Source organism: Paramormyrops kingsleyae, chromosome 7, assembly GCF_048594095.1.
Source record: "Paramormyrops kingsleyae isolate MSU_618 chromosome 7, PKINGS_0.4, whole genome shotgun sequence".
Classification (NCBI taxonomy): Eukaryota; Metazoa; Chordata; class Actinopteri; order Osteoglossiformes; family Mormyridae; genus Paramormyrops; species Paramormyrops kingsleyae.
The window spans coordinates 7,504,368-7,517,994 of NC_132803.1; the positions used below are offsets into that span (position 1 = coordinate 7,504,368).

Here is a 13,627-nt window from a genome sequence, read left to right on the forward strand (position 1 = left end):
AACCATTTAGAAATACCTTTTATTTCTCTCCAGAATTCTAGTGGTAAGACATACACGTACTTGCACTGGAATTAGACCATGTTTGAACTAGCATGAATTTGTATTTAAACAGATGACATGACTGGTTGAACTTTTGATATTTGAACGGTTGACATTTTTACATTTAAATCGGTCTGTGAAGTAGTAGTATGAAGTATCAGCTGGGTGAGAAGGTGACAGCCGAGAGCTCATTTCCCACGAAACAGCTTCCTTATGTTATCTTCTAGGGGCTCTGCCAGGTTGCTAATTGGCTGTCTCTTGAGGGCCGCCTCCCGCAAGCTATAGTAGGCAGCCTCGTTCTGCTGGAACATCTGCAGCTCCATCTCAGCCTGCAGCCGTATGGCCTGCAGACACAATGAAAATGCACGACTTACATGGTGAAAATAAGGAATAGTTCAAAAACCTCACATGAAGTGTTTTTGGAACTGGACCACTGACCAACAAGGTCAACTATTTAAGACAAACCTGCAATGTTTATTTCATGCTTTGTTTGTGTAAGTGTGTATATTTAAGAACAATATAAAATCCTTTGTAAATGGTGGTAATGTTTAGTCTTCTATAAGGGGCGGTGAGCACCTCCAAGTCCTTGGTGATGGAGTGGGAGGGCCCATGGGTGATCATGAGGATGCCATTAGCCTTACATAACATACTGTGACCAGCCTCGATCTGGCCAGCCTGCCAGAGGGTCACTCCAGCCCGCATTGTGGCCATGCCCAGCTGGGCATTATTTGGATGATATAGTTTCCTGTTTGGGAAAAAAACGAAGTGCACAGGTCATGTAATTAGCACAAACACTTTAATAAATACACTTTATGTAGTACATAGCTACAGACCTGCATGTGACTATTAATGGAAAAATATGCTAAATCATTGTGTCCAACCATCCTCCATCACTACTTCAGAACCACTCCAACACAGTTTAGTACTGGGTCACAGTCAGCCTGGAAGCCTATCCAGAAGTAGGGCTGAGAGATACGGCAAAATATTTTATCGCAATAATTTTTCCACATCAGTCGATATCGATAATCATCATGATATAATTCAAGTCATCATTTCTTATTTCAGTTTACGAAAATGTTTTCCAACCGTTACAGTTTTAGTTTCAGTGCTCGTTAACAATAATAACAACAATAACCCTGGTAGGACGTAACATCAGAAAACATTGACAGTACAGCTTGTTGCTGCATCTTTTTCCTCTGATTGCCTCTTGTGTATCTTCACATTGAAACTGAAAACCCTAATTGGGTCATTCTCAGTATAGGGTGTCTATGGGATTGCTAATGGCCTCTGCTATAAGGACCCATCTCGATGGCGCTGCAATATTTCCATTGCCTTGTGTTAACAGAAATGCCATTTTCAGATTGTGTGCCTTTTTAAATAATAATAATAATACTTTTTTTTGTGAATTATGAATTTTCTGATAATAATATTAATTTCTTTCACCAAATCAGGTTGTGCTTTCCGTTCCATAGAAAGAAGAGCAGAAAGTATATATGAATAAAAAAAATCAAATATTATTTGTCCCCATGTCATTTACAAAAAATCAGTTATAATGATTTTTTTTTTTTTAAAAAAGAAAGTTTATTTCTTTTGATAAGAAATTAAGGCAATAGGGTGGACCAGCACATGGCAGGGAGGAGCAGGCATGACAGGATAAACAAAGGCTTTACTCAGTAACATACTCAGCCGTAGACATAGTGGTCCAGACATAGTAAGTCACAGACCCTGCTCTTGCAGCCAGGTGTTTGGTACAATTCCCAGTGAGTATTTTGCAAAGTCTATACATGGTTCTAAAGATGCATTAGAAACTGGGCATTTGATTTCTCAAAGTGGTTAAAGGGGAATTCCACTACCACACACTTACATCAACTGAAGAAGATACACACATACAGTATGTTTCACAAAAGGTATCAAGGGCATGCACAAGTTGACACTGACATAAAAAAATGCATAAATCTACCCTCTGGATTTTCACTCAGAACTGAAATGTTCTTTAAATACGAAGGAAGATGAGAGGCGATGTACAACAATTAACCTCTGGATGTAGTTCTCCTTCTTCTTTGGACACTATCAGTGTAGTAAATGCAGATGTTACATCGATGTACGTTCCTCTGCTATCAAACACACATAACCAGCTCCTTCAGAGGAATATAAACACTTACATGTGTCCCTCTACCATCCTGCGCGCATAGCCAGCGGCCTCGGAGAAATCATGCCGATATGAAAGCACCTCACTGGCTACGCTCAAGACTCTCAGCAGGTAGAGGTTTGTGTCGCCCAGCACCGGCTCCTGCTGCTCCAGGCACTGCCGGCACAGCTTACCCACCTGACAGAAGCCGAGAGACATGACCATGATACTCATACAAACCAACCTACAGGAACCAAGAAGGTAATTACAGTATATTTATGTGTGCCGGAATATTCTGCTGTAGGGTTTGAAATGCAATGTGTAGAAAGTGTAGAAACCTGGAAGTTCACTTTGTCTGTTTCAGCTTCAAGGGAGTAGATAAAGCAAAAATAAGTTGGTAGCACTGGTTGTCTGTAAAAGATTTAATGTCTGTAATTTGACCTGTTGGAGTGTAACATAAGTCTGTTGGAAAGTCATATTGCCTCAGCTGATCCCAGATTGTAGTGTGTGCAGCCGATGATTGAGCCAGGTCACCTAGAGAATGTTTACTAGCCTTTTTTTTTTGCCTTTTTGGACCTCGTAGCTCATATAGAGACATTTTACAAATAATGCTCTAGCTATGACACCTTGGTCACCACTTGTTGAAAGCAGGTTTTGAAGAGCAGACATTACCTCTTCATAGTTACCCTCAATGCGAGCCTGTTCAATCTTCTCCAGTGTCTTTACACTAAACTCTGTTACTTCCTTCACATCCTGATCCGATTTCTAGGACATTAAAAATGACACTGTAAGAAACTAAGAAAAGTGTGTGTCATGGGAATTCTACCATCTTTCGCATCATATAAAGTCATTTATGGACATTTATAGATCTATATTATAGATTCTGTCAAACTGAAGTACATCAGCTAGAACATAGATGGCAGAGTTTCCCTACCCAGAGTATATTAGCAACTAGGAAGCACATTTTTGATATCTGCATATTTTAAACATCAGAAATTCTTTGTTCTCCACATTCTTAAAAGTATAACATTGGCGAATTATAATGATGTCATTGTTCAATTTGGGAGTAACATGATTGCTACTGTGCAGGTAACACTGTCTGTTTTACCCCATCATTTAAAAATATTCAAGGAATTAGAAACTGCACATTGACCCCTTTTGTTTGGTTAAACAAACAAACCAATAATCAGTTCAGATTTCTCCAGTCTGTGCAGACTGGAACCCCCCCTAAAAAAAAAAAAAAACATGTCTCCATGTGACCGTATTCATGGACTACAACAGCCTTCTCTGGATAATGTCTCCTCCTAACACTACAGGCCATCTGCCTAGATGGTGTCTACAGGTTTTGACATCCACATTACCCACAAGCATGGACCCACAACAAGGGCTGGGAAATTTCTCACATTAATACATATTGTTCATTTGAAAGTAATAATGCATTATTATTTCTTTGATCAAATTAATACACGCAGCATTTTTATGGACAATGGAGTGATCAAAGAGTTTCAATACAGACCTATAAGGGTTTAGGTTAGGACATTGCATAGAATCCCAGAATTCAAAGATAAAACGAAAACATTCATTTAGCGAATCACAGGAAAGCTGACATTACCTGGTTTATTTAGTTTTTTTACAAATCGCCAGATGGAGGTATATATAGGATAACATTTTTGAAATTTGCAGTTTGTTTTAATTTATTGAAGGCTTAAATCTTAAAATTTCAAGATCCTTCATGTTTTTAGTGTACTTTTAGTGGTTGTTAGGCTTTTGTTTTTAAAGTCATTTGTGAAATAGATTTTAGATTGATCACACGGTTGGAATAGTGTATTGGTTGCATTTTTAATACCTGCAATTATATGTACATGTATATACCTTTTCAATGCCTTTTTGAAAGCATTGAAATTCAGCTTGTACTTGCTTCTAAGTCTTATTTTTGTTGTAAATGAATAACATCACAAGTTCAAGTTTAACCCTTAAACAAACATTAAAATATAGGTCATTCTCACAAACTTGAGTTTTTGATATGTTTTAGTAATGGGTTTGTGAGACTGGCCCATATGCTCTCCTTTATGTTAATTTACCTTAATTTAGGGATTCAATGTGTAAATATTTATGATTGTAAGTTTTAATGTTACATGCGACTAATCGCGATTAATCACAGAAAACTGTTTGACTAATTGTTTTTAATCAATTCACAGCCCTAGTTAAAAAACACACGATAAAAGCACCCTACTGCTAACAGGTGACACTCTCACTTTAATGGAAATGTTTTTGAGTGCTGAGGTTTAATGGCTTTAGTCTGGAAGCTCATTGTAGTGGCTGGCAGAGTGAACAAAGCAGTTTGAGTAAGAATATGAAGAGTCATAACCAACCTTATTGCTATCTTTGACAGCCATCATGAGGTCATCCTTCAGGTGCTCAGTGCAGTGCTGACAGGTACAATCAAAGAAGTATTGCTGTCTAAGAATACGCTGGCGGTCTGAGGACACATTGAGGAAGTCAATGTAGCTCACTGTAAGCTCATCCCCTTCAGAGATTTTCTCCAGGGTTCGCAGCTCTATCCTAAGAAGTCAAACAGGGAGGAACAGGAAACCTGAAGATGACAGAATGGAAGCTGTGGTGGTACAAATGAGTATAAGGAACCAGCGTAAAGGCCATTTCACATCGAATGGCGCGCGAAAAAATGACATGAATCTGCTAAATATTCAGATGAGAATTTCATGGATAAAAAAAAACTTTCACATCAAACACAATGAGAAATTTTCAAAACTGATTGCAATATGTGACCTTTCTCAAACTGGCAACAACCACTAACATCAGTAACAAGTTGTTTTTTTTTGGAGCTAAAAAGTGATAATAAAAGAGCAAATATACCTGGATACCTGCAAATATAAAAAGCTTAAAATTTAGAATGACCAAATCAGACAGTTAACAACATCATCCATTAGTTAATTAACTAACAGAATAAAGAAAACAGAGCTTGTCAGGACCAGTCCCTGTCCTCTTGTCCCGTTCTTACCGTTTGAGCTCTGAGTGTTAAGTGGTAATGAGCCTCACCTGTGTCTTGTTGTTCCCAGCACTAGAGTTTAGTTGCTTGTTGTGGTCTGCACCTGCCCCTCATGTAGACCTCGTTATAAGTATATACGTGTTCTTACCTTTGCCCTACGTCTTTGTTGGTCATTGTGGATGTACACTGTTAGATCCTGCTCATGGTTTTTTGGTGGTCCCTGTTAGTGTTCTCATTTATCCTCCCTTCCCCTCGTTATACCCCTTGTGGTCTATATGTTTGTTGGTTTATTTTTGTTAAAGTCCCTTTGTTGTTTAAAAGCTGCATTATAGGTCGTCACTCTGTCCCATTGTGACAGAATAACCGACCACCTACCACAATCCAGCATCTTTGGGCGCCAGGTCACTCTTAGGGCTCCTCTCCACCATGAGGACTGCATTGCCCATTTGCCCAGACCTATGGACCTAAGAACCACCCTGTTCCCTCAAGTCCCCGCCCTTCCCCCTGAGGGAATAACGCCAGCAGTGTCTCACATCCTAGCGGCAGACTTCTTCGCCCTCCTGGAGCCATACTGGCTCCTGCTGGGAGACCCCATGGTGCAGAGGTCGCTGAAGGCCATCACCCAGCTCCAACAGGCAAGAATGAGTGTCCAGTCTCTCACTCACGTCGGACCCCCAGCAGGTAGTCTGGATCCAGGCTGCCCTGCTAGACATGGAGAGGGCATGTGCCGAGGTGGGTGCCTCACCTCTTGAGGATGTCTTGCCCTTTGCCCATAAAGACAAGCTCAGGGACCACTGAGTCCAGTCTCCAATCCCTGGCCCAGAAGAGCCGAGACCGCATCTCCAGCCTATGGTCCAGAAGAAGTCCCTTCCCTCTTCCACGTCTTGCCAGACCATGAGCCACCAGAGCCTGTGTCCCAGGTTCCCAGCCTTATGGGGGGGGGGGTCGCTTCACCCCAGTCCCAGGTTCTCGGTCCTGAGGGGGTTACTTAGCTCGCAAGAGGATCTGGATTGGAATCCTGAAAGTATCGCTCTGAATCCCACCCTTCTGGTTCCTGCTCTGATCTCATGTTCACGCTGTTCTTGTGGCACGTTCCAGCACCAGCCTCATGTCTCCTTGTCCTGGCCGCCGTTTGATTTGTGCCTGGGTCCCATGTACCCTCTCCAGTCTTGTCAGTTTTCCCTTGTTCCAGTCCTGTGTATCCTGTTCTGGCAGTGCCTCTCACACGCTGAGTGTATGTGTTAGATGGGGAGTACTATCAGGACCAGTCCCAGTCCTGTGTATCCTGTTCTGGCAGAGCCTCTCACACCCTGAGTGCGTGTGTTAGATGGGGAGTACTATCAGGACCAGTCCCAGTCCTGTCTGTCATCCCATTCTGAGCATTTGAGTCTGGAGTTTTAAGTTGAGTCTAGGTTGTAAAGACCATCACCTTTGTCTTATTGTTCCCAGTCCTAGTGTTTAGTAAATTGTTATGGATTGTTATGGTTTGCACCTACCCATCATGCAGGCCTTGTTATAAGGGTGTTTGTGTGAGAGAGAGCAGGTATACCTATTTTTAAGACTGACTCAATGTCCCCATAACGTGATAAATATCAGGTTTTTTCCCTTATGGGGACCGGTACCACATCTTTCACTTTTTGGCTGAGAATTTTAGGTTCTATGCTAATCTTTTACTTTTTTTAAGAGGCAGATACAATCACAAAGATTAGTGGAAAAAGTTTAGATGTTTCTAGAATGGCAGAAATAGGAAGTTAGTAATGATGAAAAGGTCCTGCAAACTCTGTAATGTGCAGTTTAACAAAAAAAGATTTATTAATAAATGGTGTTAATTAAATTAAACTACTCTAGTTATTATGGTCAATGTTTGATATACACTGCCCATCTGTATATACTAAAATTACATAAAATTTTTTATCAGTAAATGCTAATCTCAAAGTAATCTCAGTCTGACAAAGAAAGTATTTTATTTCCCAAATATCTGGTGCTGTTGCTTTATATTGGATCTTTAATTATTAAGAGGGAGAGACCGTTGTAGGTTAATGGAAATCAGTAGTCAACCATCCTGTGACACTAAAAAGACTCACCTCCTCTGGGTATGAAAGAGAGCGTTCAGAGCCATCTGACTGAAAAAGAACAGGAGATCAAACTGTTTAGCGGAAGGCAATATGTCCACAATCTCAAAGACACGCCAGTGTACTTGGGTTCCTCAAGACGCACGTAGCAGATATACAGAAACAGATCATCGCTACGTTTACACTACGCTTACACGACACTTACACTACACTTACACATTGCCTCCTCATACATAAACATCTCATAGCCATGTTCTATGTTCTCTTTCTGCTATTTGCAGATACTTAACAGAATTACATTCATTCATACACACACACACACACACACCTATATATTAGCCCATTCCTTAAATTCCAGTGAAATCAAATTCCATATTGATAAGGCATACAATTCATATGAGGATACACACTTGCCGTGGTTGAGGATAACAGTGCAGTTGGGCCAGCAGTTGTGGTTAACCAAACACAGGTTGGGAAACAAACCCACACCGACCGCTTGCAGTCCTCTCTGGTCACTCAAGGTGAAGCCGTTACAATTAATCTGAGAAAGAGAGTTCATTTGCACTGTTCATTCATCTTCCATCCACACAGTACAAGCTACTGAGCAGGAGAAAAGTTGGGAAGAAGAACATCTCTCGAGAACATACCACACCAAAAATGTGAGAGATGCTGTCCACACCGTGTTTCTGGCCGTTATGAGGCCAGTAGTTCAGAAAGTCATGGACGTTGACCTTGAGCTCCTTCAGGTCATTGGGAGCCATGTCTGTCACATGGTCCTGCAGCTGTTCCACTGTGGTGAGCTGGCCGTCGGATATGATGCTGCCGCTCTTCTCTATGCGCCAGAGTATGCGGGCAGCCAGGCTGTAACCCAGATATTATACACATTCACACTTATTCATGTACCTCTATTTACACTTCATACTTGTATACATTCATACACAATATGCATGTATATAAATGTACTGTATATTTATTTCCATCCTTAAAAAACTAGCAGCATCTCATGCTTTCAGGAAAAGGTACAGAGATAAATGTAAAGTTTTCGGTTGAGTTGCGGCTAGATTTTCCATGACCAACCCATTCGAGGTCTGGATTGGTAGAGCTGAATGCATCCCTACCCATACAAGTTTTAGAAGAAACGGTCCAGTTCCAAGATTTCGGTCGAGGTACAAGTCGAAAAAAATTTGACAGGCCTGTTCGAAGTTGGTCAATTGGAGAGGTGTTTGAGCTCCAACGTTCTACTGAAATTAGTCCCACTACAGCATAGGCACAATGTTAGCATAATCATAACTTTGCTTTCAGCATCATAACAGAACACTGAAATTATTTTTTATTTTTTCCCTTCCCTAAAAGTTTTTGAATGACATCCCCACATTGATCTGTTTTTTCTCATCTTCAAACTGAAGTTTTTCACCATAAAAAAGTTTTTGACCATAAAACTTAATTTACTTTACCTGTGGGAAAATGGTATTAGATTTACAGTTAACATAACTAAATTTAGTGGAAGCTTATTGGTCCGCTAAGGGTTTACAAGGTTGGCAGAAACGCTATTTGAGATTCATCCAATAAGCTAAAGGATCTTGCTCGAGTGTCCACAAACATGGGGTTATTCTACCAATGATTTTTTGAGATTCTACCTGCTGAGTGACACACCACTCTGCTTCCAGCCAGATAACTGGAAGCCTTGAGTTTGAAAATGAGAAAAAACAGATCGATGTGGGCATGTCATTCAAAGAGTATTGTGATTGGTTGAAGAAGTGAAACACAAGCCCCTCCCCTGTTGAGCCAGGGGCATGTTGAATTAGGGGGAAATCAGCATATGCCAAATAAGTAAATGTAAATTTAAAAAAAATGGCTCCTGTCTGACTGGCCGCTTACCGGACGTTCTCATTGGGTGCCTTGCCACGCTTTTTAATGGCAGTGCACTCCTGCTTATGCTCCTCCCAGCCGGCACGCTGGCATGTCCGGTCGCAGTAATGAGCAAATCTGCACTGAGCGCAGCGATGCAGCTTCTCCTGGCGTCGGAAACAGCTGTGGCACACCTGGGGTGAAAGACTGTACATGCAAAAAACACTGAACGCGCACCATAGCTGAGAGTGCACTGACACCCAAATCACACCAACCTGTGATAAGATATAAACTACACAGCCACTGGGGGAGGGGGGGGGGGATTCTGTACAACAAACCCACCCCTGAATATTGCGTCAGAATAAAGTTATATTTAGGATCAATGGGAGATCTTAAAAGTCAAGATTAATATTAATTATTAATAGATTAATAATCTATTAATTAGTAGTTTTTCAGGAACATATTTTGAACGTTTTGAAAGGTCCAGAGAATGTCAGCCCCCAGCCTGACCTTGTGGATGGAATGGATTAGAATCCCTGGTCTAGATGTAAGTTCAGTATGTGAAACTTTGGAACTTTTGGTACTAAAAAATTGGTACTTTATTTCATCAAGTGGTACCAAAATACCAAACCTATTGGGGTACTCCACTGGTACTTTGGGGTGGGACTTGTAAACATGTTCATTGTTAACTGGTAGGGCTGTTCAGTTCCAAAAATTATGAACAAATATAGTTCCTGCATGAAATACATGAGCCGTCATGATTGATTAACGATAAGCATGTAATTGATTTATTAATGCATAACCAAAGGTGCCCTGTGCATGATCAGCAAATTTTATCAACAAGATTTCAAAATATCAGAACTAATGGTTGTTCCATGAAGCAGGATTTCTCAGTTCAGTGGGTTAACTTAAGCTATTAGTCATGATTGTCCAATATGAATTTAAATAAGAAGCATTCCTTTTGGACATCATGACTTTCCAGCTTAAGTTAACCCAGCTAACTGAGAAATCCTGCATCATGGAACGGCCCCCTGAACTGCAAAATAATGTTGCTTTTGAAAATACTGCATGCATCTGTATAATGTCCAGACATATGAAGCTATGAAAAAGCCTGATCTCAACCCAACTAACTATCACAATCCTTGCAATGTGAGAACAGCATGTGCATCATGTGAAGGCAATATTAATATAGCACATCGCCCAGCCTTCAGTACAACCACCCTGCCTCATGTTGTGATGATGTCATTCTATGCCGATATCAGTTTTTCTATGGCAGTGGAAAATGAACACAAGAAGTACCATTGACTTTGGTCCTGTTTTGAAGTACCAAACGTTTGGTACCTGATGCAGTGGAAAAGTGCCCAGAAAATACACATGATTGAATGCCTGTCTTTCAGGGACCATGTACTGAAGGCATTTTAGACACAGCAAATCAGGTACCTGCATAGTGTGTATATTTTAGGGCTGCATGAGGAAAGGAACATAAATAAAACTCACAAGCCGAGACATGGAAGACTACAGTGCCATAGACTACAGTGCCATAGACTACAGTGCCATAGACTACAGTGCCATAGACTACAGTGCCATAGACTACAGTGCCATAGACTATAGGGCATAGTCAAGGTCATTAATTTATTTTGAAATTTTGATGACCACAGTTAGGCTACTGGTACCAGGGAACCAGAGAAGGTTCCCCTTCAGTAAAATTTGCATGATAGTTGGGGATCAAAAACAGTAAAATTTGCTGATCTTCCCCTCAGTCAAATTCTAAAAGGGGCACTCAAGACTCAGCAGGAAGGCATTACCATTCATACATGCAAAAGGGTTGGGTGTGCAGCAACTGCATGTCACTGGCTGTGAATGCTTATATGATGATTCGGGACATGTGAGGTATATGAAGTGTTTTCCTGGTATCATATGATATATCATAAACTAAATGAGCCCACAACTGCTGATTATTCACCATGCATACAAAACCAAAATGTCAAATAAAATAGAAAAGTTCTTAAAATGTTTAAACAAGGAGGAAAGACAAAGGCCTGATCTGTGTGGCACCACATCACAGCAGCAAAGTGCTGGGATCCTGAAGTTTCTCAGGCTAGATCCACGCTGCCAGACGTCCTCATGACTATGCAGTCATGTGGAAGGCACGGATTTATCCCTGGCTACTGTCACCCCAGCAGACGCCCCCCAACCCTGAAATCCCATCTGCATTTCAACACGTAATTCTGGCATCTGGAATGGTTACATAACGAGCTATTTTTACATGATATTGCACCGTTACTCATTTTGGACATCATTTTAAAATCACTTCAGCCACTTTGTTTGTTTTTCAATCAAAAATATATTTTTTTTATCTTTTGAAACTTGTCTATTTGTCCATGACCACAATCACACTTAATTGTATGTGAATGAATTATGTAACTATGTAGTTTACAAGAAACACCTTTGCATTTTTCAGCAAGCCCTAGATTTCCATAACATTAAGTATAACTTCAGATCATTTTCTCCATCAGATTCAAACGTCAGCTCTTTCACACAAGACTTACACGGCGAAGAATAAAACCGCAGCACCAATCCCAGTATGAAGCAGATTTCAATGGTCTCTTCAGGCTTTAATCCATCTCCAATATTTCACAAAAAGAGTTCCAAAGAAATTTTAAATCTGAATTCAGACACTTTCTTGCCAGTATATACAAAAAAAACAGAATCTTTGTTATCTGGTGCCATACATATGGAGAAACGTTTGAATGAACATATACGTGTAAAAATAAGAACAGAACAAAAATGAATCTGGCCAAATATCACAATCTCATATTCTACATGTTGAGACTGTAACTTAATTTTAATATCATTGTAAAGTATACAGTATATGGTTCCTGATTGTTAAGGATTAAAGTGAGACGGAAAGCAGCGTAGAGTGAGGTGGGTGATTAGTTTCTTGACCACGCATGTACAGCCTGCCTGATTACAGCTGAGATTATGTAAGCACCTCCAGCCTTGGAATCTTGGTTTCTGGGCTATTGAAGCCACAGTCAGTGTTGAGTTAAGCAGCCAAAAGCTGCTTACAGTAACTCAAAAAAAGTGACATGAGGCCCTGCATCTAATATAGCTCAGGATGAAAAACTGGACACAATGGTTTCTGTCGCTTTTACGAAAGTGAAATATATCACTGAAATATATGTACTGAAACTGAATATATCAGCTTTAAAACATAATAAAATGCGTTTTAAGAAAACGTTTGAGTAAGATTTGTAAGAGGTATTATTCAGTCTTTACCCAAATCTACCCAAAAGTGACAAAAATCCACTCACATTTGCTCTCCTGCTCCTGCATCTAGAAAACATTCATATGTGGAGCAGAAACCAGGCCCATCACACCACAGAGCGTCAGAGAAGCGCCTTATTATCAGCAATCACGATGTAGCTGTATTTCATCACGTTAAATGCAGCAGTTTCACTGTTTCCTGAACAATGCAGGTGATCTGAACATTACATTTTAAGCAGATTTAGTCTCTGAGTCGGGTGAAGTTTAATAAAGTTAGTCTGCGCGTCACTGTCGGGTGTTCATGTCACAATCATAAACCCAAAAGCACTTATACATTTCTGATAAGTCTCGAAATACTTCTTAGATTTTGCTAGTCTTTTCTAGTCAGCCTGTGATTCCATAGTAATGTGAGTATCCTTACCTGTCAAAAACCACGGCTGCAAAGCTGGGCTCAGCGAAGACCACCTGACCTGCTGCTAGGTCCTTGGTGGCCCTGAGGCCTCGACCTTTCTTCTCGGTATCAAAGACTTCCACGGTGACCAGAGTCATGTCTGAGTGGAGGCCAAGCACAGAAAAGAGGACAGTGGAGGTGTTACTGCTGTTGCTGGCCAAGGAGATGCATGCACAGTCCTTACTCACAGCCCACTGCTCACCTGACTAAAACAGCAAGCAAATCCAATTCACCCGCGGGGGGGTCCACGAGGCAATGAGCCTGCTGGCAGAGGGGCTGGACTCGACAGAATGACAGAAGAATGAAAGGCCGCTTTGCTTTCTCCACCCTTAAAGTAACAGGCTGTCCAGAAAGTATTTTTATCTGCCACTTGTGTCTGTCCATCAGTGGTCATACTATGGCCAACCATGAGACAGGAGCAGTATCAGGAGTACTGAGATACTCACGCTTACTTTTTCCTCATCTGCTTCTTTTTCTTAGTGTCCCTTTATCTTTCCCATTCATACCTCAAAATAATTCATGTATACTTTTTAAAGTATTGCTTCTTTACTCAAAAGCATGGTTTGAAGTTTCTGAGTAATGATACAAATTCAAAGACCTGGATGTACAAATTTCCTGTCTAGGCTCAGAGTAATACAGAATACCGTATGTTTGCCCATAATGAAAACAATCTCACTTTCCTAATGCTACATTACTTCCTTACTTCCAGCATTTCCAATGCTGGCATCTGCTCACACCTCCAATCTATCTCCATAATATGTATAAACTCACACAGTCATTTTCAGTGACTATAAGATGGGTAGTTTCACTCAGCC

The 13,627-nt window shown here is 40.7% G+C and overlaps 1 protein-coding gene across 2 annotated transcripts; it reads right to left on the reverse strand.

The window, feature by feature from the left end:
- Positions 1-13,160, reverse strand: LOC111843806 (histone-lysine N-methyltransferase SMYD1-like). 2 transcript variants are annotated; one of them, XM_023811703.2, is made up of 11 exons: positions 13,015-13,160; positions 12,783-12,912; positions 9,125-9,301; positions 7,894-8,107; positions 7,657-7,787; positions 7,259-7,297; positions 4,540-4,729; positions 2,840-2,932; positions 2,202-2,365; positions 616-784; positions 1-383 (listed from the first exon to the last, which is right to left on the reverse strand). In XM_023811703.2, the coding sequence occupies exons 2-11, from the start codon at positions 12,908-12,910 to the stop codon at positions 228-230; spliced, it is 1,461 nt and encodes a 486-aa protein (XP_023667471.1). In that variant the 5' UTR covers positions 12,911-12,912; positions 13,015-13,160; the 3' UTR covers positions 1-227. The 2 variants fall into 2 exon arrangements, with proteins under 2 accessions (XP_023667471.1, XP_023667472.1); XM_023811704.2 differs by lacking the exon at positions 13,015-13,160 and having other exon boundaries at positions 12,783-13,008.
- Between the last annotated feature and the right edge of the window lie 467 nt (positions 13,161-13,627).

Coding starts and splice junctions, on each gene's coding strand:
- LOC111843806 (XM_023811703.2), bottom strand. CDS start 12,910: ATGACTCTGGTCACCGTGGAAGTCTTTGATACCGAGAAGAAAGGTCGA. Junction 7,788..7,893: donor TCTCTCACATTTTTGGTGTG/GTATGTTCTCGA, acceptor TCTCTTTCTCAG/ATTAATTGTAACGGCTTCAC. Junction 4,730..7,258: donor CTCTTTCATACCCAGAGGAG/GTGAGTCTTTTT, acceptor TTGACTTCTTAG/GATAGAGCTGCGAACCCTGG.